Source organism: Salminus brasiliensis, chromosome 9, assembly GCF_030463535.1.
Source record: "Salminus brasiliensis chromosome 9, fSalBra1.hap2, whole genome shotgun sequence".
NCBI classification, from domain to species: domain Eukaryota; kingdom Metazoa; phylum Chordata; class Actinopteri; order Characiformes; family Bryconidae; genus Salminus; species Salminus brasiliensis.
Genome location: NC_132886.1, coordinates 727901 through 754525, shown reverse-complemented (window position 1 = coordinate 754525; position 26625 = coordinate 727901). Strand labels below are relative to the sequence as shown.

The window sequence follows — 26625 nt, the reverse complement described above, 5'->3', positions numbered from 1 at the left end:
CCTCAAGCAGTCCATCACACAAGGGACTTTTTTGCTACAAAAGAACCATCAACAAAAGATCTGAAGAACCCTTTTCCCCATGCAAAGAAACATTTATGCGTCCAAATGTTTATTTGATTCTCCATGGTTATATAACCCTTGCCTTTAGTAGAGAGAAAGCATTGACTTTGAGAGTGTTGGAACTGAAGTGTGATCTCAGCAAAGGCAAATAGTCCTGATTCTCTATAGTTGTGCTTTTTTAAAACTCTTAATAATAGTGGAAGCTAATTTAAGAATATGAATTGGATTTTTTGGTTATTTGGAGCTTTTATTTTGAAGAACATTCCTCCACCCAAACAGGGCTCAATAGCGATACTAAACAGAATGGAGCTGTGGGAGAAGAGCGAGATTACACAACACCCACTGTGTTGAATTTACACTATGCGTTTATAACTATCAGAACTGCGGAGTGCAGAGTAATGCTAGAACTCAGGCAAAAAGTCTTACATGTTTTTGTTGATAAGTCTTTTGTTGTTGCTGGTTTAGATGGTCAAGGTGGTTGAAAAGCTGGCCATTCAACTGGTAGACCAGCTTAACTCCTGACCACCACAGTGTACGTTTCATTAAAGATGATGAACCAGCTGGTGCATCATTAAGCCGATCGTCATGCTGATTGATAAGTTTGTTCAAGCTGGTTGTTTTGGTGGCCCAGTGTGAACTGGTCGGTCACTCTAGTTACTCCATTGGTAACTTGACCCTGAACTAGGGCCCATTTAACTTTTTGGTTGTTTTTTTTCCTCCTGAGATCTGAACTTCTGCTTGGTGTGCATTTAAAATTTCTCATATTTTGGATTAGTAGGACCTAACAAGTATAAAAACTAAACTTAGTCATTTTTGCAAAAAACAATCTTTAAGGGTCAAAGTTAAAAAAGAAAATCATGGTGCAGAGAAGAAGAAATGTAATGTCCCCATATGAGGGTCTCAAGAGGTTATTTAACATTAACAGGTTAATTAACATTTACTAATACAAATAATTTTCCATTTTAATCAAATCTTTATTAATATTTAAGATTTTTCTCAGCTGGCTGTAGAAATCATGTATGTTTAAAAATATAAAGAGATGATGATTAAAGTCAGACAATAACCTCTCAGAGACAAACCACAGAACACTTTACAGACATTTACACTGACACACCTTATGCACATTAATGTCACAAATGTTTAGTTTAACAAAGACTATGTTTGTGTTGTTACTAGGTTAGCTAGCCAGGTTAGCTCACTAACTTAGCAAGGATGCTAAATTGTTGTAATTCAACTATGATATAATTATTATACAGATACTATTAATGCCTAACTAAAAATAACAATGATAAAAAAATGCTAAAACAAACATTATAACTGCATAAACTTAACAGTTCAGTTCCAATCTTCTTTATCAGATGCAGATTGTTTATCACTACACTGACCCTGAATATATTAAAGTAAACAGGACAGTAATTCAATATTGGTTGTTTATATAGTGTTATATAGTAAATGTGCTGTAACTACAGTTAAAATAAAATTTTACACTATCGAAACACAATTGGGAAACTAAAATAATGTGAAGATTAGTTTCCTGATTGCGTTTCTAACGGTAAAATTTTATATGGAAAGACTTTTTACCAAAGTGATCTTTTATGGAACTAAAATGTTTCTTCTATGGAAGGCAATGGACAAATTCTGTCACACCTTATGGCTGATATCAGCCTCCCTAATTAGAATTGAGAAGGTGTGTTCAAGTAGTTGGCTGGAAACATTTTTTTAAATACAGCACCAAGTACAATTTAAATAGTCTGTAACATGTGGATATGTCAGGAGATCACAACAAAACAAATGTAGTGAAAAATCAGTCAGGTAATAATATCAAGTTATGGCCAATTAAGAGATTGCACAGATGCCAGCATAACATCTATGCATGCATATCTATGGAGCCAGCACTGCTTCTTGCCATCCTTGACACCCGATCTTCCTTGACCTTGCCAACAGACGCTGTAGTGCTATCACATATGCAAAGTTAAACAAGCCATTTTGTTTCATTTACATTACAAAACATGACACTAACAGTCACAGAAAACGTTTTATTCTGGTGAAAAACTACTTACTGATAAAAAATAAATATGGCTATGATGTGCAAATGAAGAACATTAACCAAGTGCTGGAATAAAATATAGATAAAGATATAAACCAATACTTTCATTTGTGTTTACAATTAAAGAATCTACGATGAACTATTGTGTATTGTTATGTATTTGTATGTGGCTGTTTGATCGCCACTGCAGACCTCATAAAGAAGAAACCGATAAGAGAATGGATAGAAAGTTGGGATATGTAGAAGATTTTTTCATCTGTTCAACTTTTACCAAACTGGCTTTATGCAAAATTTCACAACCTAGAACTTTTATGTTTTGTTATAAGAGCATTTTAGCAAGATGAATCATTTTCTAAATAGTAAACTACACATCTGTAGTAGAAAAGAATATAGTTTGAAGTCTAATCAAGACCTGTTTCTGCTACCCTGCTTGGGTGTCTTTTTTCCACAACAACACAGGGATATGGATAATGAAACAGCTCTGTGATGTTTCATTAACAGTTAGTATACAGTTAATGTATTGTCAAAAATTGACCATAGACATAGTCTTTTCTTTCAAGATTGTGGCAGCAGTTGTCACACCACCTAGAAATTGACACCTTATGTTTGTTCTCCAGAAATGCTTTTATTTCCTTACTGTTTAATCGAGGTGGGGTTTGTAAACAGAGAGTCGATAAAAAGCACAGACTATAGGAGGAGTGTCCTTACAGCTTTATATCTTTAGTCCAGGTCTTTTGTTAATCCATGCTGTGGAGATTGTAATTGTTCTATACTGAATTCCCTAGAAGAGAACTTCACGGTACAGGACTTTATTAGCTGCATGAATGTTTAACCAGCTTAAAAATCGGCAGTAGCAGTGTCAAAGTCTGCAGATATTACTTCCTAAGAGACAAAACCGAAAGTTTGTGGAAAGGTTGTGGAAGAGAATGAAGGATTACATTTGGATTTCATGAGGTACGTTTATAAAAACAATGTGGAATACTGAAGTGTGTAAACAAGGACATATTTTGATTGTGTGACTGTATTCACTTAAACCAAAGAAACTTTGTTTTAGCTTAGCTCAGGGTGGATTCTAGCACTGGTTCTAGCTCAATTTACAGTATTACAGACATTGAAACATGGGACAATGATGAATAGTGGTCATAGGGTGAAAATGTTTTTGAATAAACAGGTCTACCTGATGAGAGACTCTAAGACTAAATTTATACAACAAACATATACTATATCCTGTAATTATGCATGCTGCATACATAGGGTAGTTGGCTATTAGTTTACTGATATCTAGTAAAATAAATTGCTTCCACATTTTGATATTTCATGTTAACATGCAAGCAAGTATCATTTATATGTCATTACTATTTTATCTGGTGAGAATTGTTTCCGAAATAGAATGTTAATAAAAGAAAATACAGACTGTAAAATATATAGTCCTGTATTGTAATGTTGACACAACAATAGAGAATTTTAGAGGTAAACATGGTTTTACAGCATTTCATTGGTAATGCAGTGAAGTGTTGGGTCACTTCACTTTGTGTGAAAATGAGTTCTGAATGTATGAGTACCTTATCAGCAGTTCAGCAGTGAACGCCAATGTTTTCAGCAGAGTCCTAAAGTGATAAAGAAAGAGTAAAAGGTCAAGAGAAAGAGAGCTGGTTTTAATGTGACACATAAAAAAAAGAAATATATGATATTGTATATATCACAGTGTTGATTGTATTTTTCCCTTCATACTTTAGGTAATAATGATGACAAAATTTGCTTTGTGTTAAAGTGAGTGGAGTATTAAATGTCTTGAATGATGTTTGTATGTTTCTAGATTGCAGACTGGGTTTCTCCAGAGCCCAGCCATTTGTCTTTCAACTGTGAGCAGGCCATGGAGAATCTTGGTTTCAGAAGAGAACCTAGTGCCTTTAAGCCAGAGTGAGTTACTGTTCTACAGTGTAACACTGATCAATAATAATACATTAGTTTTATAAAATAACTTTTTTTCCACACAGTTGTAATTTTTTTTTTTTTATCTCAGCAACAGAGTAGGACAGCCCAGCATGTCCAGTTACTGACTGGGTGGTATGGCCATGTTCAATAATCTGTAATTTACAAATTTACAGACAATTGTAAGACAAATTATCTACAATCCTATTATCTACAAACAGTGTGTGACATTTTTTGTTTTTATGCATTTGAGTTTTACCTGCTCTCAGATTTAACTGTTCTGCCCTTGGGTTTGAACAACCACAAGTCAGTGGTAGCTCAACTCAACCTGGTTTCGAACTCCTCAGTGTGTGACATGTTATATTTGACTTCTTCCTCTTATTTTGTGCCCAATTTTGCCTGTGTGACTCATCCTGCAGTTTTTGAGATCACATTTCCAACACCAGATTGTTAAGTCTAACTGTGACATTCAACCTACCACATGGCATATCACAGCAACCACTTAGAAACATGCTGACAACTACCTGGGACACCAGAGCAATCACCTGGAATACAGTAGCAACCACCCAAAACCAAAATGAAAGGAACCAGCCAGCTGAAACTTGGACACAACAGGGTCGACCAGAATTCTAACAAAAGCTTGTACCAAAAATATTTATAATGACCAACAAATATTAAAAACAAATTTATGTTTGTTTCCAATAAAGATGTACACTATAGGGGCACAAGTATCGGGGCACCTGCTCTTTTCACTGTTTCATCTGAAATCAAGTGTATTAAAAGAGTTGATCCTGCTTCTGTTGGAGTAACTGTCTCTACTATCCAGAGAAGAAGACTTTCTACTAGATTCTGGAGGAGGAGCACTGCTGTAAAGATTTAATTGCATTCAGCATCAAGTGTGTTAGTCAGGTCAGGATGTTGGATGATGATCACCACCCCACCTCATCATCCCCAACTCCCTAACTTATTGTTTATATTACAGATCTCCCCAATAAACTTTGGAATGACAGGCTTGCTTAGTGACACATTGAACAATTAATTATATAATCTAAATATCATACAATTATAGTCAGGACAGAACTGCACTGTTCTGTAATTTAATTGTGCAACTGTTTAGATCATGTTTCTTCTGAACACAAGTGTTTGTTTGCAGTGTATATTATTAACGTTTTGTATAAAGCAAACCTTTTTGTTATTTCTTTCAAACCACATTCTTCTTTCTCAAATCAGGAATATTAGTTTCTGAACTGCACATTAGCTGTTCACTAGCTAATCTCTCAAAGTTGATAAGTATGTGTGCACCTTGTGTATGTGTTAACAAGTCAAGAAAAACAACAGTTAGAATTAATCTAAAATATATGTTATATGTATAATAACATATATCTAATATTTCATAATACATCACCTTTGAGTGGGATAGCTATTTTTAGTGAAGACAATCTGAGAACAGGGGCTGCAACAAACATACCAACACCAGTCCAAAGAACATGTTCAAAGCCCTGCATGACCTTTTGCCTACTTATATGTCAGAACTTCTCCATCCATATCCCCATCTCACAAATTAAGGTCCTCTGATTCAGGCAATCTAGCTGTCCCCAGGTTTAGGCTGTCCACTATGGGTTGCAGGTCATTGAGTGTTGCTACCCTCTCTCTGGAACCCTGTACTTTTCTACCTTCAAAGCCCAACTCAAAACGTTTCTCAGAGTAAAATCTCTCAGAATACTTCCACTCTCTCAAAATCACCACTCTGGACTATTATTTTATGCAATTTGTAAATCAACATTGGGTATGTGAAAGGTGGTATATAATTCTCATTTATTATTATTATTATTATTACTATTATTATTTAGGGCTTTTCATTGCTAAATACTTTTCATCAACACCATAAGAATAATGTTATCTAAAATAATGTTTGTTTGCAGATTGCAGACTGAGACAACACTTTTTTCAGAGTCCAGCAATGTGTCTATGAAGAGTGACCAGTCCATGTCTGAGCATATTACCTTCAGCACTGGAGGGAGAGAGCCCAGCAATGTGTCTATGAAGGGTGACCAGTCCATGTCTGAGCATATTACCTTCAGCACTGGAGGGAGAGAGCCCAGCAATGTGCCTATGAAGAGTGATCAGTCCATGTCTGAGCATATTACCTTCAGCACTGGAAGGAGAGAGCCCAGCAATGTGTCTATGAAGGGTGACCAGTCCATGTCTGAGCATATTACCTTCAGCACTGGAGGGAGAGAGCCCAGCAATGTGCCTATGAAGAGTGATCAGTCCATGTCTGAGCATATTACCTTCAGCACTGGAGGGAGAGAGCCCAGCAATGTGCTTATGAAGAGTGACCAGTCCATGTCTGAGCATATTACCTTCAGCACTGGAGGGAGAGAGCCCAGCAATGTGACTATGAAGAGTGACCAGTCCATGTCTGAGCATATTACCTTCAGCACTGGAGGGAGAGAGCCCAGAAATGTGACTATGAAGAGTGACCAGTCCATGTCTGAGCATATTACCTTCAGCACTGGAGGGAGAGAGCCCAGCAATGTGCTTATGAAGAGTGACCAGTCCATGTCTAAGCATATTACCTTCAGCACTGGAGGGAGAGAGCCCAGCAATGTGCCTATGACAAGTGACCAGTCCATGCAGGAGCACTCTGAGTACAGCACTGGTTCTGTGTTTTCTGATGTGAAGTAAGTCATTGTCCTTCAATGCAACTCAGATAAATAATAATGTTCCTTTTGAGCAGGGATCTGTAGAAGTTAGATAGATAATCTCTGACAAATGTTGTCTTATCCAAAAGCGTATGTTTCCATCTGTAAGTTGTACCATGTCTGCTATATTTATTGTACTTATTGTATTGTTGGCACATTCCACTTTATGTAGTCTGTATAGTTTTGGATTGATGGAGGAATAAATTTCACTCCACAGTGTTCTTGTACACAGATTAAATGAAAAAAGTTCTTGACCTATTAAAGCCAGGGAAGTAAAGGTGAGACGTTCGCACTGTACCAGCTGTAAACAGACATCAGAGGGGGTGTGGAATGATTAAAGCAGACCAACATTAGGTTTTTGGAATAGCTTTCCAAAGTCTTGACGTCAACCCTAATAGAAATATTAAGAAAAGTCAAAACAAATGAAAATCTGTGACCAAATTCTTGTTTCTATTAAAGATGCGCAATGTCACTCATTCTGCTTAAAAAAAAGAACAGTTTGAAATTGAAAGCCCAATGTTGCCAGGACCTTCATGTTCATGACGAGGCTTAATAAAGCAGGTTAATCAGATGCTTGGGTTTTAAGCAATATATTGTTTGTGTTGATGATGTGTCGTTGTGTTACTATGTTTGATCCCCATCAGGCAGCGATCCACACAAGTAGCCCTGCAGCAGAATTCTAACCAACTAGTGGATGACATTCTACAAACAATCTTAAAGAGACATAAAACCAGTATAAGGAACAAGTATGAGAACCTATTTGAGGGAATCAAATCACAAGAGAATAAAACCCTCCTGAACAGGATTTACACTCAGCTCTACATCATGGAGGGAGAGAGTGAAGGGGTGAATGAAGAACATGAGGTTTTACAGATGGAGAAAACACACAGGAAACATGTACAAGACATGCCAATCAACTGCTTAGACATTTTTAAATGTCTACAAGATCCTAACACAGAAACAAAAGTAGGGAACATTAGAAATGTGAAGGCTCATGGTGTTAGATACAAAGAAATAAAAAAGGAAAATGGATTAAAAGTGCAGAAGCTCAGAACAGTGCTGACTAAAGGCATTGCTGGGATTGGAAAAACGGTCTCTGTGCAGAAGTTCATTCTGGACTGGGCTGAAGGAAAAGCCAATCAGGATGTAGAGTTTATATTTGTACTTCCGTTCCGGGAGCTGAACCTGATTAAAGATGATCAGTACAGTTTTCATCAACTTCTGTGTGTCTTCCATCCTGAGCTCAAAGATCTGGAGCCAAAGATCTATGATGTGTGTAAAGCTGTGTTCATATTTGATGGTCTGGATGAAAGCAGAATTCCACTGAAGTTTGAGGAGTGTGAGAAAGTGTCTGATGTAACCATGACATCATCAGTGAGTGTTTTGATGACCAACCTCATCAAAGGAGATCTGCTACCCTCTGCTCTAATCTGGATAACCTCCCGACCAGCAGCAGCCAATCAGATCCCTCCTCAGTCCATCAACCGTGTGACAGAAATCCAGGGATTCACCGACCCACAGAAGGAGGAGTACTTCAGGAAGAGGATCAGTGACCAAGACCAAGCCCAGAACATCATCTCCCACATTAAGACAGCGAGGAGCCTCCACATCATGTGCCACATTCCCGTCTTCTGCTGGATCTCAGCCACTGTGCTTCAGAGAACCATCAAACATCATCATGCAGAGATCCCTAAAACTCTGACTGAGATGTACTCCCACTTCCTGATCACTCAGACCAGCATGAAGAAGGAGAAGTATGAGGAGAAAGAGGAGAGAGACCCACAGAAACTGCTGGAATCCAACAGAACCGAGCTTCTGAAACTGGCTAAACTGGCTTTCAAACAGCTGATGAAGGGCAATGTGATGTTCTATGAAGAGGACCTGAGAGAGAGCGGCATTAATGTCACTGAGGCCTCAGTGAATTCTGGGATTTTCACTGAGATCTTTAGGGAGGAATGTGTGCTTAACCAGAGGAAGGTCTACTGCTTTGTTCATCTGAGCTTTCAGGAGTTCCTGGCTGCTGTTTATGTGTTTCACTGTTATGAGAAAGCACAAACAATTGAACTAGAGTGTTTTAAACCTCGGCAGGGAGCATGGTTTGTTTATGTTCCACTGGATGAGCTGCTGATGGGAGCAGTGGACAAAGCCTTAAAGAGTCAGAATGGACATCTGGATCTTTTCGTCCGTTTCCTGCTGGGCATCTCTGTGAAGTCCAATCAGAGACTCCTACTGGGTCTTTTGACATATAAACAGACCAGCTCAAAGAAAACCACAGAGTACATCAAGAAACGAATTAAAGGAGAAAAACAAGATCACATCTCAACTGAGAGATCCATCAATCTGTTCCTCTGTTTGTCTGAAATGAAGGACCAGTCTCTCTCCAGAGAGATTCAGGAATATCTAAAATCAGAGAAACGCTCAGTAGAGAAGCTCTCTCCTGGACAGTGTTCAGCACTAGCCTGCATGCTTCTGATCTCGGAGGAGGTTCTGGATGAGTTAGACCTGAAGAAATACAACACATCAGAGGATGGTTATAGGAGACTGATCCCAGCGATAACCGTCTGCAGAAAGGCTCGGTGAGTGTTCTATTGGCATTGTTTTCTTTAAGAGCGTCTTGATCAGCTTGACATCCTTTCAGTCATCCAGATCATTGAGTTGTCTTCTCACAGCAGAAAGACCAACAAAAACACCTGTGAATTGTTTCAGATTGATTTTCTGTTGTATTCTGCTGTATTTTATCTTTGTCTAACTTTATCCTTACGCATGCAGATTATGAAATATTTGTTCTCCTAGAAAATGTTTGGTAAATTCTGTAACTGATTCCTCTCCTGTTTTTGTGTATGTCACTTGTGTATACACAGCAATTCAAAATATGCAAATGTTGTTATTAGCACAGGTACAAGAGCTTATTTGAGGGAATCAAAAGAGCTCAGCTCTAGACCATAGAGGAAACACGTGAAGTGGTGAATGACATACAGATGCAGAAAACACCCAGAAAACACTTACAAGACCTTCCAATAAATTGCACAGATATTTGTACAAATCTTCAATGTATACACATATTATACACACATTATACATACATTATTGCACTATTTAAAATTTACAGGTTAATATATAACTGAAATGTTTACATTACAATTTACATACTAGACATTGGATAGATGTTAATTCAAGCCTAGTATGATAAGATAATCCTTTATTAGTCCTGCAGTGGGGAAATTCTCAAAAGTGTGAAGTAGGGAGAAGCACCAGTGTGTCAAGACGTTTACCTCCTCTCTGTAAGCTGCCTCATCATTGTTGGAGATTAGGCCTACGATCATGGCCACGACCATCAGCATATTTAATTATGACATTGGAGTTGGCTGTGAGAGGGTGTACAGGGAATACAGGAGTGGGCTAAGCACACATCTCTGAGGGGCTCCGGTCTTGAGGGTCAGTGAGGAGGATGTGATGCTGCTTTACCACCTGCTGTCGTCCCGTCAAGAAGTTCAGGATCCAGCTGCACAGAGAGCTGTTCCGACCCAGATCCTGGAGCTTAATGTCAAGGCTGGGAGGAATGATGGTGTTGAAAGCTAAGCTGTATTACACAAACAGGAGAGGGCAGTGTGCAGAGTCAAGGCAGTAGCATCATCAGTGAATCTGTTCCACCTGTATGCAAATCGCAGTGGGTCCAGGGTGGCAGTTAATAAGGAGCAGATAAAGTCTCTAACCAGCCTCTCAAAGCACTTGCTTATGATAGGGGTTAAAACAACTGGGCTCCAGTCATTTAAGCAGGTAATGCTGCCTGTTTTTGGAACAGGGACAAGGGTGAGCACGACTGAGAGAGCGAGAGAGGTGTTAAAAATGTCTGCAAAAACTCCAGCTAGCTGACTGGCCAATGCTTTAAGTGCTCTGTCGGGTATGTCATCTGGGCCAGCAGATTTACGGTTTGTGATTGCGGTCCTCTGGCGTTGTTGGAGCTTCTGCTTTGGCCCTGTACTCACGTTTGGCTACTTTTATGGTAGCACAGTTGGCTATTTTATACTCCTTCATATTCTCGGATCTGAAGGTATGGTTCCTGTGACTGAGTCTGTGTATTCATCAATGTTGTTTGACGAATCACCAGACATCTGCTAGTCCACGTCATCAAAACAGTCCTGAAGCGTAGAGTCTGAGTGGTCTGACTAACAATGAACCACCCTGATTGTGGGCAGCTCACGTATGAGTTTCTGCCTATAGGTGGTCAAGAGCAGGACTGAGTAGTGATCTGATTTGCTGAACAGAGGTTAGGGGAGGGCTATGAATGGCTCCCGGAAGGGGCTGTAGCAGTGGACCTCGTCTAGTTTATGTACACAGCGGCAATAATGACTCCTGAGATCTCTGAGATCTCTCTCGGCAACCACACCGGCCTGCACGAGAGAATGAGATATTCCAGGTCTGGGTAACAAAACACTCAGTAAAGTGTACACTTCCCCCATCGCACCTAGCATTGTTGCCTCTACAAGGCAGATAATACAGATGTCCCTTTTCTCATGTTGGAACAAGGACTCTGGCTCTCCTGCCTCTTATCTGGCTTCTTTGTTGTGCGTGGGGCCAGGCGGCACAGATAAATTGCATTCATATGGTTTTCTTTTTTAATAAAGTTACTGAGGTCCAGGAACCTGTGGGTTCTAAGAAGTGACATGTTCTCCAGATTTTTCATTTATGCTGTTCAACAGTCTTTCGACTATTCTCTAATACCTGGTCCTTTTCTGTTATTTCTTTTTCTCTGCAGACTAGCTAACTGTAACCTTGGGGGGAAATCATGCGAAGCTCTCTCCTTGGCTCTACTATCAGTAAACTCCTCCCTGAAAGAACTGGACCTCAGTAACAACGACCTGCAGGATTCAGGAGTGCAGCTGCTCTCTGCTGGACTGAGGAGTTCAGACTGTAAACTGGAGAAACTCAGGTGAGAGTTCCATTCATTTGACCTTAAATGATCAATGTAAAGATATTTGCAGATGCATGTTGGATGGCACAGGGATGAACAGCGGATGTGAATTTAGTTTGCAGAATTAAATAATTACATGATTATGGAAGTTGTTATTATTTCCATTTTCTACAACGGTATGATATCTTTATGTATCTGATCAGTCTACTCTCTACTATGTACCTGGAGACACAGAAGACTAAGCTAATAGATAAATGTTTCTCAACCTCAAATGAAATGAAATCAAATCATGTCCCTCATGGTAGTATAAACACAGATATTAAAAAAATAATAATATATAACATTAACTTACACTATCCACACACTATACATACACTACACATACTATACACACATTATTCGCACACTATACAAACACTATGTACTCTCTTCATGAAGTGCTGGAACTACTGAGTACTTTTAACCCACGGTACAGGTGATCCTGAGTGGTGCAATCTATCACCACTTGTTGGTCTAAAGTGTAGGCCCTATAGTCAGTAGACTATGAGTTTGATCTAAATGTGAGTTTGTATGTCTCAGAGGAAACAAATGTCTTCTCAGGGCTGGTGGAGTAATACTCAACTACTGTAAAAAAACTAAAGGCCTATTTGTACCAAACAGATGTGATTTGTAATGCCTTCTATGCTCTCTATACAGGGCTTGAAACTCTACAGACGCTATAAATTCCCACTCTTTCTTTTCCACGCTCCCTGTCCGGTTCTGCTCTCTTAAATTTCCCTCCTGCACATGAGTGCTCATTGGCTAGGCAGTCATTGTACACAGTTTTTTGAGGACATGAACAGACTATGACGCACTTACATACAAATTAGAAATAGCTACAAAAAGGCTTCTCACCCTCATTTTCCAGCCTTTCAGCTCTGCTTAGCAATATATGTTCTTTTAAGTGTTTAATTTGCAGACTGTGCTCAATAACACCTACATACAAGTAAGGTCACATATCTATTATTGTCTGTTTCCATTGTTAGTAAGGAAAACGGTGTGCCCTGTGCTGTGCTAAGCAGCACAACGCTAGATACAGGGAAATCATGACTATTTAACTTGACCACTACAGAAATATCAAAGCTGCTTTTTACTGGAAGGGAATCTGCCTCTGCCTGCTACAGTCTAGGCAAAGGTTTGTGCAATCTTGGTCAAAGTGCAGATGTTGCTTATGTTCTGAGTGCAAGTGAGTGAACGAACTCTCTCATATTTATGAAAACAACCTAAATATGATTTGTTTTGCACACATAGTATTTATTATTATTATTATTATTATTATTATTTAAACAGATTATTTACATTTACAGCATTGTAAATGCTCTTATCCAGACTGACTTACAAAAGTGCTTCACTGTTTACTCAAGAAAAACTTCAGCTAGTTTAAATAGACTAATCATTTAAAGATACCTCTAAGCCTAGACACTGTTAAACACAAGTCAAAATGGAGACCATAATACTCTACTCTTCACCCAAGTACTCTCAGAAGAGGAGGGTCTTCAGTCTGGGTTTGAAGACAGCGAGTGTTGGACTCTGCTGTTCGGACACCCAGGGGAAGCTCGTCCACCACTTCGGTGCAGGACAGTAAAAAGTCTGGACACTCGTCTTCCATGGATCTTAAGGAATGGTGGGTCGAGCCGTGCCGTACTTGAAGCTAGAAGGGCTCTTGGTGCAGATTGGCTTTTGACCATCGCCATCAAGTACGGAGGGGCTGGTCCAGTCTTGGCTTTGTAGGCCAGAGTCAGGAGCTGAACATGGCTGAAATGTGTGAGGGATGTATGGGGTCATCCACATTGCTGGTGGCTTTGCAGATACAGCTTGTGGTGTAAATGACCCTGATAAACTTATCAGCTGCCCTCACTACTCGCTGTAGGGTCTTGCAGTCAGAGACATTGCAATTCCCAAACCAGGCTGTGATGCAGCTCCTTTAAATACTCTTTAAAGTCTTAATGTCACACAGTTTATTTTAGTGATGAAAATGCTAGTTTCCATTACTTCTGAAGTGCTAGTGCTCTCTCACACGTTTTTATTCTTATTAAACCTATACATGGATCAATGAAAGTGATATAACATGTTGCAACTTATGAAACACATTTCATTACTGTCCTGTTGTTTTCAAACTAGGTGTAAGGACTAAGATTGTTTTGCTTGTTTTCTGCAGATTATCTGGTTGTATGGTTACAGAGAAAGGCTGTTTATCTTTGGCTTCAGCTCTGAAATCAAACTCCTCACACCTGAGGGAACTAGATCTGACCTATAATAACCCAGGACAGTATGGAGAGAAGCGGCTTACTGATCTATTGGAGGATCCGCATTGTAAACTGGAGAAACTACAGTGAGTTACTGACTCACTGTCTGTCTACACACACACACACACACACACACAAACTCACACATGAAGGACACCAATAACAACAATAGGATTTTCTCACTGAACACACAGAAGAACAAGCAGCTTATTATGACTTCTGACTGACCAAGAGAGACCACAAACACACCCCAATCTGTATCAATAGGGCTGAGGTGGAGCGTGTGTCCAGCATAAAGTTCCTAGGCATCCACATCTCCAAGGAACTCACCTGGACCCTTAACACCTTTACACTGGTCAAGAAAGCACTACTACTTCCTAAAGAGGAAATCTGAACTATTGTCTCAGATACAGGTGAACGAAGAGTTGCTTGGTGTAGCAATCCTTCAATCACTGAACGAAAGGTTTAATGCACCATGAGTGTCCAGCTCTCCCCCATTAAAAACCTGAGAGGTCCCACCCAAACCACGGACCACTTTTACTTCTGTAATCAGAGAAGAGGTTTAGGGATCTTCATTGCTGCACCAACAGGCTGCTGTCAACCTCATCAACCGCTCTCAATAGCAATAACAAATCCCCCTCAACCTTCATCAGACTGTTTAAAATGAATTGATTACATTGTCTGTCTGGTCCGACTGCCACATATATTCACTGCACTCCAGTTGCTGCTTAGCTCTTTGTTAATCCTTCACCCATCTCTAGTCTGCCTAATTTGCACATGTCCACTTTAGACTTAGCCAACTGCTTACCAATTCTCTACATGAGTTCTGCCCTTAAGCACAGTTCCATTACTTGCATCTTATTACTATTCAGCCTCATTCTGTTCAATCAAATGCACTTTGCGTATATAAATACATCCACTACTGTGTCCTTCTGGTTAGATTATAACTGCAAGTATGTGTGTATCCTCTTTTCAGAATTGAGTATGGAGGGGCAATCAGGATGAAACCAGGACTAGAGAAATGTAAGGTTACCATGTTCAGTCTGCAACACACACACACACACACACACACACACACACACACAGTGCTTGTTATGTCTTCTCTGATGTGTGTGTGTGTGTGTGTGTGTGTGTGTGTGCAGATGCCTGTAGGCTCACTCTGGACCCAAACACAGCACACAGTCGTCTCTCTCTGTCTGAGCGGAATAGAAAAGTGACATTCATGGACAAAGATCAGTCGTATCCGGATCATCCAGATAGATTTGAAAGCTGGCCACAGGTTCTGAGTGTGGAGAGTCTGACTGGCCGCTGTTACTGGGAGGCTGAGTGGAGTGGGTTTGGAGCTGATATAGCCATGCTGTACAGAGGGATCAGCAGGAAGGGAGCGTGTGAGGACTGTGTGTTTGGAAACAATAATCACTCCTGGAGGCTGGAGTACTATAATAACAGGTTCTCTGTCAGACACAATAATCAGAACACTGTCCTACCTGCACCCCCCAGCCTCTCTCTGTCCCCTTCCTTCTCCCACTCTAACCTAAAGGTAGGAGTCTATCTGGACTCGGTGGCCGGCTCTCTGACCTTTTACAATATCTCACCTGACACACAAACACTGACCCATCTACACACATTCTACTCCACGTTCACTGAGCCCCTCCACGCTGGGTTCAGGGTTTGGATTCGTGGCTCCTCAGTGCATGTGTGATAGAACAGACTCTGCACAAAGTTAGACCAGTAAGATCAGACATTATAACTTAGCTCCTGTAGATTTCTCTAGATGGTTATTATACCTTGCTTCTCATCCATTACATTGTTCACCACCTTTTTCATTCCCATACTTCATATACACTACTATAAACATAGTGATACAAACTACTGTAGTTTGCATAACCACACACACTTTATATTGTGTATTATTGTGTAACAGTCTTGTGTATTACTTGTATACTGTGTATGTTGTATATTGTGTATTGTATTGTAAATGGTACTAGGGAGAAACCAATGGCTAGAACCAAATTCACTGTGTGTGTCAACATACTTGATCATATATATATATTACAACTCCACAGTAGGAAAGGGGTGACATATAATTGCATAATTTATGTGTCCCTACAGTAAAAACATATTATAAGGGAACAGAGTTGTCCAAGTTGGTTGGATTCTACTGTAGAACAATCATAAGGCTTCATAAAAACCCATATAAGCCTTTCATGACACCTGACACCTGTCCGCACTTGTTTGTTTGTGTTGCACTTGTGTCTTGTATGCACTGTCTATGTTGCACCATGGTCCTGGAGGAACGTTGTTTCGTTTCACTGTGTACTCTGTATGTAGTTGAAATGACAATAAACCCACTTGACTTGACTTGACTTGACTTGACATTGACCTACATAAGCATTTATATAGGCTTATTCTCAAAATCTTCAGTTGTCAAAGGCAGAACGTTTCACCACATAGGGGAGAGTGGTGAGGGGTGAGACAGTAAGTAAGCTGACCCACCACATGTATACAGGCAACCCCAATCACCCAGTGACCCCATCGCTTTTACACTTTAATCTTTCATCTATATATTGTATCAGAATTTCACGATGAATGGATCAATAGAAATGCTCCAAAATTATTTGTTATAAAATCTTTTTACATTACCTTTTGTCCACACCCTGAAAAAAAATCAGGAAATCACATTGTCTGATTTTTAAAGAATTTATTTGTAAATTATGGTGGAAAATAAGTATTTGGTCACCCACAAACAAGCATGATTTCTGGCTCTCACAGACCTGTAACAACTTCTTTAAGAAGCTCTTCTGTACTCCACTTGTTACCTGTATTAATGGCACCTGTTTGACCTCGTTATCAGTATAAAAGACACCTGCCACACACAACCTCAAACAGTCACACTCCAAACTTTACCATGGCCGAGACCAAAGAGCTGTCACCAGAAAGAAAATTGTAGACCTGCACCAGGATAGGAAGAGTGAATCTACAATTGTGGACAAAAGGTTTATCTCCACAGGGTTTGTGTCCAAAACTCCAATTAAGCTTGTTTATGTGTTTAAAGGCTTTTGGATGTTGAGGTGCGTTTAGAACCATTATCCTGCTGTAGAAGCTCCTCCTCTTTTCAACTTCAGTAAAATGTTTTTTTCAGTGATCATTTTTCTGCACATTTAAACACAATTTCTATTTATTTATTTAACAGATTGGCGACAAATAAAGTGTGCATTACTCGTTACTCGTATGCGTTTTATATTATACAATAATAAGTAAATAGACAAACAATAAACAGTAATTGCGTTAAAATGTGTAGAAATTGTTGAACTCCAGTAGAGAATTAGAGTGCTGAACTGCAGGTAAAAGCAACCTCAAGAAGAACTTTCCGAATCATTAATACACTGTTAGTCGTAATTTGCGAGACGGAAGGTTTTAGGAAACACTCGTTTAATAACAGTAACTCTTCAGAACTAGTTAATGAAGTCGTTCTGCAGCTGTTGAGATGATCCTCCGCTCTCAAACCGAAAGTGAACCAGCAGAGCTGCGTTTACCACGGTAAGACCCCGAGTCTGCTTTAGAGAAAGTTCAGGTGTTCATGTCTTTTAAATCCTTTAAAACCTAAATCTGACTAAATTAAAGTTGTAGTCGATGTTAAAAAAACTGTCAGTGGAGATACGCTATACGCACAAAAATATTGGGACACCTGCTGGTCCATTTTTTTGTCATTTTGTTGGAGTAACTACTACTATTAGAAATTCTCTACTGTCCAGGGCAGACTTTCTAATATATTCTGGAGCATTGCCATGAGCATTTGATTGTATTTGTTAAAAATGCAAGCAAGACCAGAGCTTAAGGGCATGCATCTGATTTTAAAAGAGCAACCTGCCCCGTGTGAGGATCGAACTCACGACCTTCAGATTATGAGACTGACGCGCTACCTACTGCGCTAACGAGGCTCTGGCTCCTGAAGAGCAGGAAAATGGAGAAACTATCTCAACCCTTTTGCGAGAACAGCTGGAAAGGAGTGTTTGTGGAAAAACACACCGAGACTAAGAACCACACAGTAATCATGATTGTAACTTCTGGGGGGATACCCCAAGGTATTTTTAGCACGTGGTCTCAACCAAGACAACAAAACCACCCACAGGTTAACTCAGCTTTGTCTGAATATGCACCGTTAAACGTTTCTTACTAGAAATACTGCTGAAAGAAAAGTGCAAAATTCACAACTTTGCGCAAATACAATGGAGCACTCATGTTTTCGGCTGTGTGAAAATCTAGGCAGCTTTACCCATGCTTGAACCTCTAGGGAGCCAATGGAAATCAAACAAGTTCCCAAATGGCAAAAAGTAGTGAATGAAAAGGTTGCCGAGCCAGCCAGGAGTCGAACCTAGAATCTTCTGATCCGTAGTCAGACGCGTTATCCATTGCGCCACTGGCCCACTGCCGCAGGAAGAGGGATGGACTCTGGAGGACCTTCCCGCCTATGTCTCATGAAACTGATTCATTCAACTCCAAAGCCAAGTACAATCTCAACTTGTGTTGTGGTCTTCAGGATGTTCTCTGCTTTACTCAGCTCGTAAAAGCAGACACAAGAAGATTCCCATACTTGGAGTCCAACTCTGCCCGCCTGGGTGAAAACCAGGAATACTAAACGCTAGACCGTATGGAACACTGAAGAGTAATGTATGGAAGGTGTGGGTCTAGTACATGTCCAGATCTGCTCTCGTTCAAGGTTGCCTTTTTTGAACAGAGAAACGTTTGCCCTGGCTAGTGTCATGACCAGCGGATGGAAGATGGTACCATTCATTTGGCCTATAAATTGGCATTTCCGACTCATAACTTTGCCTTGATATTTTGAATTCTTTGGAAAGTCCCGATGAAATGCAAATAGCAGAGACTAATTCAAAAGTCACCAGATAATGGGCGCCCTTGATCAAATCCCAAGGAAAAGAGTAGACATGAATTCAAACGACTCTCTCCACATCCTAAGCACCAAACCTTGTACCCGTTCTACCCTAAAGGATTCCAAAGAAAAGCGTGCGATCAATAGCCAGCCGTACACTGAAAAGACTTGCCGTGACCCGGATTCGAACCGGGGTTGCTGCGGCCACAACGCAGAGTACTAACCACTATACGATCACGGCTCCTCACCCGTCACAGACTGTAGCAATCAAACGGCATGTGGCCATTTCTACATCAGAGGACAAGTATCCATATGTTGCGGAAGAGCATTGTCTATATAATAATCAAAGCCCACGCTCTTATGGTCCAGTTTATTGTCTTTGTGGAAGAGTTGCACAGATGAGTGAAATGCAGGATCGGATACGTGTTGTCATGTTTCTGGCTTGTGTGATTAACTCTGCAAGGACCAGCATGAAGAACCAACACAGAGCTTGTGAAGGCAGAGAACGGAGCTTGCACACTTTGTTAAAAATGCAAGCAAGACCAGAGCTTAAGGGCATGCATCTGATTTTAAAAGAGCAACCTGCCCCGTGTGAGGATCGAACTCACGACCTTCAGATTATGAGACTGACGCGCTACCTACTGCGCTAACGAGGCACTCACCCCAGATGGGCAAAAAAATATCACTGCCTCATACAATTGCAGCCATCTCTACACTTTTGCGAGAACAGCTGGAAAGGAGTGTTTGGCTACTCGGCTAAGACAACAAAACCACCCACAGGTTAACTCAGCTTTGTCTGAATATGCACCGTTAAACGTTTCTTACTAGAAATACTGCTGAAAGAAAAGTGCAAAATTCACAACTTTGCGCAAATACAATGGAGCACTCATGTTTTCGGCTGTGTGAAAATCTAGGCAGCTTTACCCATGCTTGAACCTCTAGGGAGCCAATGAAAATCAAACAAGTTCCCAAATGGCAAAAAGTAATGAATGAAAAGGTTGCCGAGCCAGCCAGGAGTCGAACCTAGAATCTTCTGATCCGTAGTCAGACGCGTTATCCATTGCGCCACTGGCCCACTGCCACAGAAAGAGGGATGGACTCTGGAGGACCTTCCCCCCATGTCGCACCAGGGAGACTCATTAAGTTTCAAACCCACGCCTGGCATTAGGCAGCATGGTGCAAATAGGTTCATGCAGTCAAAGATTTATTTAACCCCTGACCAAAATCCAAAAAGAGCAGATAATGGCTAAATCAAGCAGCATGGTGCATGGCTTGCCCAAAGATAGCTAAAAAAGGGCCCTATGACGTTTGGCTGCATGATGAAATATGAGTTGACCAGAAATTTCAGAGAGAAGCTCATTGCCTTCACAAACAAGAAGATCTCTGTGAAGCACCAAGATCCAGCGGGAAGGAGGGTTCACAAGATCAGAGTCAGCATTCTCTTTACCACAGAACCAATCAGGTCTGGCTGATCCAAACCCACTTATAATTGTTTAGTCTATAATGACTCAGACTGAATGACTGGTGTTGGAAGACAACAAAAAATACTTTTTTTTTCCTGTGGTGTCAGATCTGTTGCCCACCTTTGCTTACCTACATTATGTGTCCACAAGTTTGTGGACACCCCTTTTAATGAATGCATTCAGCTACTATAAGTTGTGTAACAGTTTTGAGCTGTGGAGCAGTGGAACTGTGTTCTCTGGAATGATGGAGGAGCTCCTTTCAGTACTTCTGCGCTGAGTTAGAGATAAGGTGGGATGAAGATCATCCAACATCCTGACTTTACTAACGCTTGTTGCTGAATGCAATTTAATCCTCACAGCAATGCTGACAGTAGAGACAGTTACTCCAACAAAAGCAAAAACAAAATTAAAAAAACTTTTTTAATTCCTTAATTTCAGAAGAAACAATGAATGAGAAGGTGTCTCAAAGTTTGTCCATTTAGCCTATAAAGTACTTCAGACTAATTTGATAAACACATGCTCCGAGACACTACAGGCAAAGTCTGGATGTCTATAACTGATTAGGAGTTTAATCAGTAACTCAGTAATAAATAATTCCACACATTTTTGGCTGTGAACAGGGTTGTTATGGTGTCACAATTGGTGTGTGATCAGATGTTACCTTAGACTTAATCTATGGATAATGATGACCCAGAACCCAAAGTCAAAGTCAGCTTTACTGTCAAAACGGTAATATGTACAGGACATAGACAGGATTGAAACTGTGTTACTCTTAGACCCATGGTCCCACAATAAACATCAAACATTTAAATAAAGATTTAACATTAAATAACACAAGTATAGACATTGGATTATGGTTGTTTTTGGAATGTAAGAGTTTAAGTGTGTGTATAAATACATTTGTAGAATTTGTTTTATTATTTTATTCTTTTTATTATTTTATTTTTTCTTGGCAGACTAGCTGGCTGTAATCTCACCATGAACACTTGTGAAGAGCTGGACCTCAGTAACAATGACTTGCAGGATTCAGGAATGGAGTTCACACTGTAAACTGGAGATACTCAGGTGAACTTCCTGTAAAATCATTATGAATGGAAAAATAAGAAGCCATGTTTTTTTATTTAAGATGGATCTTCATTCCTGATGTTCTTTAGATTTGTCAGTTATGATAGAAACATCTACAGCTCTGTTCATCATTCTGGACAAATTTAACATATCTTTATTTTCTATAGTTTCCTACTATGCATAGTAGTTGTAGCATAATTGCTTTATCATAGAATATGTCTATACATGTATCTTCTCATAATTTATTTTATATTATAAAAAGAAACTTTTCTTTGGTAATGTATATTGAGAGCTCTGTTGTAATTTCTAGACTAGCTGTCTGTAATCTTGAAAGGAAAGCTTGTGAACATCTGGGATTGGCTCTACACTCAGTAAACTCCTCATGAGTGCAATGACCTGCATTTTACAGAAGAACCTTTAGACATCGTATTGCGTTAGTACTCCATTCAAAATTACAGTCTTATGCAAATGTTTGGATCACTATCACATTATAAAGATTATCAATGTGGACTGTGCGAAGGTTTGGGCACTTTAAGTGTTGCAAAGGCTCTGATGTACCTTACCTACAGCCTCAGTAATGCAGTATGAATCTGAATTATTTTGTTAATATCTTTATTATTTATTTAATAAAAAGAGTTTCAGCTGGAGACATTCCAAATCATTATTTCTAACAATAGAGCAAAGTAAGGGTTTCTGGGGGAACATTAAAAAATAGCCCAATATTAGCACATGGAAAATTAACTGTTGGAATTAGACACTGGAGATGGAAAGACAGTTTAGAGGAGGAAAAACTAAAATTATGTATGGACCTAGGTTTTCACACCCTTTGCTATGACACTTGAAATGTAGCCCTGGGGACCTCCTATTTCTTTTGATCATATTTGAGATGAATCTACACTGAAATTGGAGTCAACCTGTGGCAATTCAGTTGATTGGACATGATTTGGAAAGACAATGCATGCACACAATGCATATCAGAGCAAAATCAAACCATGAGGAGGAAATAACTGCCTGTAGAGCTTAGAGATAGGACCGTGTGGAGTCACCCATTGCACTAAAAGATTCCAAGAACACAGTGGCCTCCATATTACCGGAATGAAGTTTGGAACACCCAGGACTCTGCTGCTCCATCAAACTAAGTAACTGGGGAGAAGGGCATTGGTAAGAGAGGTTGACTCAAATCCAAAATGTCACTCTGGCTAATTTCCAAAGATCCTGTTTGCAGGTAGTAGACATTTCCTGCAAAAAAAAACTCCTTAAGGATTCTCAGACTATGAGAAACAAGATTCTCTGGTCTGATGAAACCGAGAGATTTTTTTTTACTTCAATTCTTAGCAACATGTCTGGAAACCTACCCAAATCATTCCTACAGTGAAGCATGGTGGTGGCAGTATCATGCTGTGGAGGTGTTTTTCAGCAGCCTGATCCAGAGTGCTCAGGACTAAAACTGATATGGCCTAGGGACAACTCTGTGAATGTCTAGCCAGAGCCTGGATTTAAACCCAATTGAACATCTCTGGAGAGACCTGAAAATGGCTGTCCATGGGGTTTTGTGGTCTCACTCTGAAAACAGGTGGGGAAGAAAACAAGTCCACCGTAGTTCAATGATGCTGAGTTCAACTGAAAGACAGCAACAACTTAAAGACTAAATGTACCTGAAAACAGCAGAAAACACTCCTAAGGCCATTCACTCGACTCTGTGCTCTAAGATATGAGGTTTTAACCTCTAAACTGGTGTGATTTGAGCCTCAGTTAACTTAAACACAGTCTGTGCTGTGATGTTTAGCCTGCTATTTAACTTATCTAGTCCAAACACCTAATTTATCATCTCTCATTATTCTCACATTTTGCTATTCTGTTACTTCCAACACCAGTCGCTTGACTTTGCTCTCAAACACAAGTTTTTTTTATCATCAACATTGAGTCGGTGCTCAGCAGTTAGTCAGCAGCAGCTGCACTGAGTTGTCTGATACCCTGTGGAGCTGTAGCCTAGCTAGTTAAGTTAGGCTTAGCGAGTGGCTGTAGATCCAAATCCGTGGGGAAAAAATGTTTGACTTTGTAACCCTACGCATATTTGGTCATTCCCCGTATAGCACCAAAGCTCTGGTTCTCCACGACTGAATACAGGCACTAGTTTGCAATGCACTTCACCCTTTGATTTGCATTCATATAAAATATATTATGTGTATACATATATTATGTGCGTGTATGTGTGTGTTATTTCATCTTCCTTGTAGATTGACTATCTGTAACCTTGGAGAAAAAGCCTGTGAACATCTGGGATCGGTTCTAAAATCAGTAAACTCCCTGAAAGAGCTGGACTTCAGTAACAGTGACCTGCAGGATTCAGGAGTGGAGCTGCTCTCTGCTGGACTGAAGAGTTCACACTGTAAACTGGAGACACTCAGGTGGGATTTTTGTATATTCATTTTTGAATGGTAAGATCTTGATACATGTTGATGTTTATTTTGAGAGATAATTAAAAATATTGCAGGTTGGTCTGAGGATAAATACAAATTTCCTTTAGAAAGTACTAATTCTGTTAAGCGTAAGTTGTGTGAGGGCTTGAAAATGAGATTTCTTCTGTAATGTGATTTGTCATTGTTTACTAAACAACACGTGAAATTATTTCTCCCAGTTTGCCCACGGCAAATTTCCCATCCATTTTGTTGCTGCTACCAAGCTCGGACAGAGAGGGCTAGCACATGCTTATAAGAGACCCACTGCCACTAAAGCAATTTTATTGGACAGCTTATTTTTCTTGCAGGATAATGTCAAACAGCCTTTCTAGCTTTTTTATCAGCATGACCATCATTAACACAATGGTTATCCGGCATGATCAAAGTGGTTGATGAGCATGTTTTTGCCTGAATGATAAGCTTTTCAGTCCCCTTGTACATCAAAGACCAGCTTAGTCTTGAGCTGGGTTTTTTAGTTGGCAATTCTGTGTGGAGAAGTGGTTGAAAACTGTGGAGTATATTACAGTCCTTCATCATGATGGAAATAAGCCACAGGAATTAGCAGTTGAGTGAGCTGCCAATTCAGAGTCGTTACTGCTTCTTACTTTCTACTGGGAGTGAGAATATTTCTCGTATCATAAAATATATTTTATTCTTATTTTATTTTTTTTCTTATAAATTAGCATGATAGGGGTGAGAGAATATAATTAAATATGCATGTGCATATTGAAACAGACCTAGACATGCAAATATACATCCCCAGCCACACATGCATAGCCACACAAACAGCCCATGCACAGCACGACAAGTAGAACCTCATGGGATACAGTGAGCCATGGCGTCCACATTCTGACCCTCCCCTGCCCACTGTTTAAAAGGGGCACTATGGCATAAAACTACTAATTAATTTTTCATTGAGTGATGCTTAACTAGTCCTGACTGCTAGCCTAGCCACTATAACTGTAGATAAGGCTAATAAAACATTTTTACCTTCTTTTCTGCAGATTGTCTGGTTGTTTGGCTACAGAGAATGGTTGTTCTTCTCTGGCTTCAGCTCTGAAATCAAACCCTTCCAAAATAAGAGAACTGGATCTGACCTATAACCACCTGGGTATTTCAGGAGAGAAGCTACTGTCTGAACTACTGGAAAATCCACACTGTGAACTGAATAAGCTCAGGTAATTGCAACTTCTACCTGAGTGACAGTACAATTGCTTTTTATTGTTGAGCTTTCCTTGAAGAACAGGGATAAATAATCAACTGTGTGGGTGTTGTTTTCTTCTTTCTTCTTATAGGTTAGAGCATGCAGGGAAGATCTGGATGAAACCTGGACTAAAGAAATGTGAGTGCACACACACACACACACACACACACACACACACATACACACACACTGTCTCACATATACTACCTTAATGTTCTCCTACAATCTGCTTTGTCTACACAGATGCCTGTAAGATCACTCTGGACCCAAACACAGCAAACACACCTCTCCGCAGTCTGAGGGGAATAGAAAGGTGATGGTTGTGGAGGAGCAGCAGCCATATCAAGATCTTCCATATAGATTTGACTCCTTTCCACAGGTTCTGAGTATAGATTGCCTGACTGGACGCTGTTACTGGGAGGCTGAGTGGAGTGGGCTTGGAGCTGCTATTACATTGTCATACAGAGGGATCAGCAGGAAAGGACAGAATAGGGACTGCGAGTTTGGATACAATAAACAGTCTTGGAGTCTGTACTGCATTAATGGCAGATACTCCACCTGGTACAAAAACAGACAAACTGTCCTGCCACCCTCCCTGTCCCGCTCTAAAAGAGTAGGGGTGTATCTGGACTGGGCAGCCGGCACACTGTCCTTCTACAGCATCTCCCCTGACACACACACACTGTCCTGCTTACACACACTGCACTCCACATTCACTGAGCCCCTCTATGCAGGGTTTGCAGTGTATGAGTCAGTGCATCTGCATGAGATAGAGTAGCCTCCCAAGGTCCCAGAAACACACACTCCTCTATACACACCAATAGACATTTAGACATGTCCCAGTGCCTTCCAGTGGATATCAGCTATTTTTAAGCCAAATCTAGTTCTAATTCCTAGTTTTTACCACTATATTCAGAGTGCCCTCTGGACAGTAAAAGAACAGAACTATTGTACAGTGAAACATAAAAAACATAATATCTGATGTTTTATAAAACTCTGGCTGAAACACTCTTTCTTTAGTTCTAAAGAACTAGCAATCAACAGTGCATCCAGAACTGAGAGTAGAAGGCTAATGCACACACTATAAAAAACTAAACCATAGCTTATTCACTCAGAATATGAGCTGACTGCAGTGGGTCAGAATGGATTATAAGACATTAAACAGATATTAAACTATAAAACAGTTATTTTAAGGGAGGTATCTACTAAACTAAACAAATGGGAATGCCTCATTATAGAAACTAAAACTAAAGTGTTTCTACTTCAGTATTAGTAGTAGCAAATCTTCTCTGAACTGTGAGACTGTATTATTTATATAAACACAAAGATCAGATCAGTATTGGTGGACACTGCATTAAGACCTGTTTACACCTGGTCACCTCATGCATCTTGAGTTTCAGATTAGGTTAGCCACATTAAAAAGTATAAAGTCCCTAAAGATTTATTTTTACCCAGATACGAATTCCATCACTCAATTTCAGGAGGAGGTTTGAGACATATTTGAATCACATGTTACAGCAGTGTGACCAATCCAAGACACTCCTGGAGCAAATCAACTGGTTTCTAAACAGACTTTCACATTGGATGCCACTTCTCAGTACT

General features: G+C 40.0%; 1 protein-coding gene and 5 non-coding genes across 6 annotated transcripts; 1 reads left to right on the top strand and 5 right to left on the bottom strand.

The window, feature by feature from the left end:
* The first annotated feature begins 6007 nt into the window (after positions 1-6007).
* Positions 6008-25801, top strand: LOC140562041 (NACHT, LRR and PYD domains-containing protein 12-like). The gene is given in 13 exon segments (XM_072687403.1): positions 6008-6669; positions 7389-9320; positions 11501-11674; positions 13854-14027; positions 14918-14964; positions 15084-15639; positions 21252-21332; positions 21334-21360; positions 23598-23768; positions 24824-24997; positions 25115-25161; positions 25267-25311; positions 25314-25801. Coding segments are annotated over 13 exon segments (4578 nt in total).
* trnam-cau (transfer RNA methionine (anticodon CAU)) lies at positions 17810-17882 on the bottom strand. Its single transcript has one exon. It is a non-coding gene; the product is annotated as a tRNA-Met (tRNA).
* On the bottom strand, positions 18296-18368 carry trnar-acg (transfer RNA arginine (anticodon ACG)). The gene has a single exon. It is a non-coding gene; the product is annotated as a tRNA-Arg (tRNA).
* On the bottom strand, positions 19002-19073 carry trnah-gug (transfer RNA histidin (anticodon GUG)). The gene has a single exon. It is a non-coding gene; the product is annotated as a tRNA-His (tRNA).
* trnam-cau (transfer RNA methionine (anticodon CAU)) lies at positions 19416-19488 on the bottom strand. Its single transcript has one exon. It is a non-coding gene; the product is annotated as a tRNA-Met (tRNA).
* On the bottom strand, positions 19835-19907 carry trnar-acg (transfer RNA arginine (anticodon ACG)). The gene has a single exon. It is a non-coding gene; the product is annotated as a tRNA-Arg (tRNA).
* Positions 25802-26625: the final 824 nt, after the last annotated feature.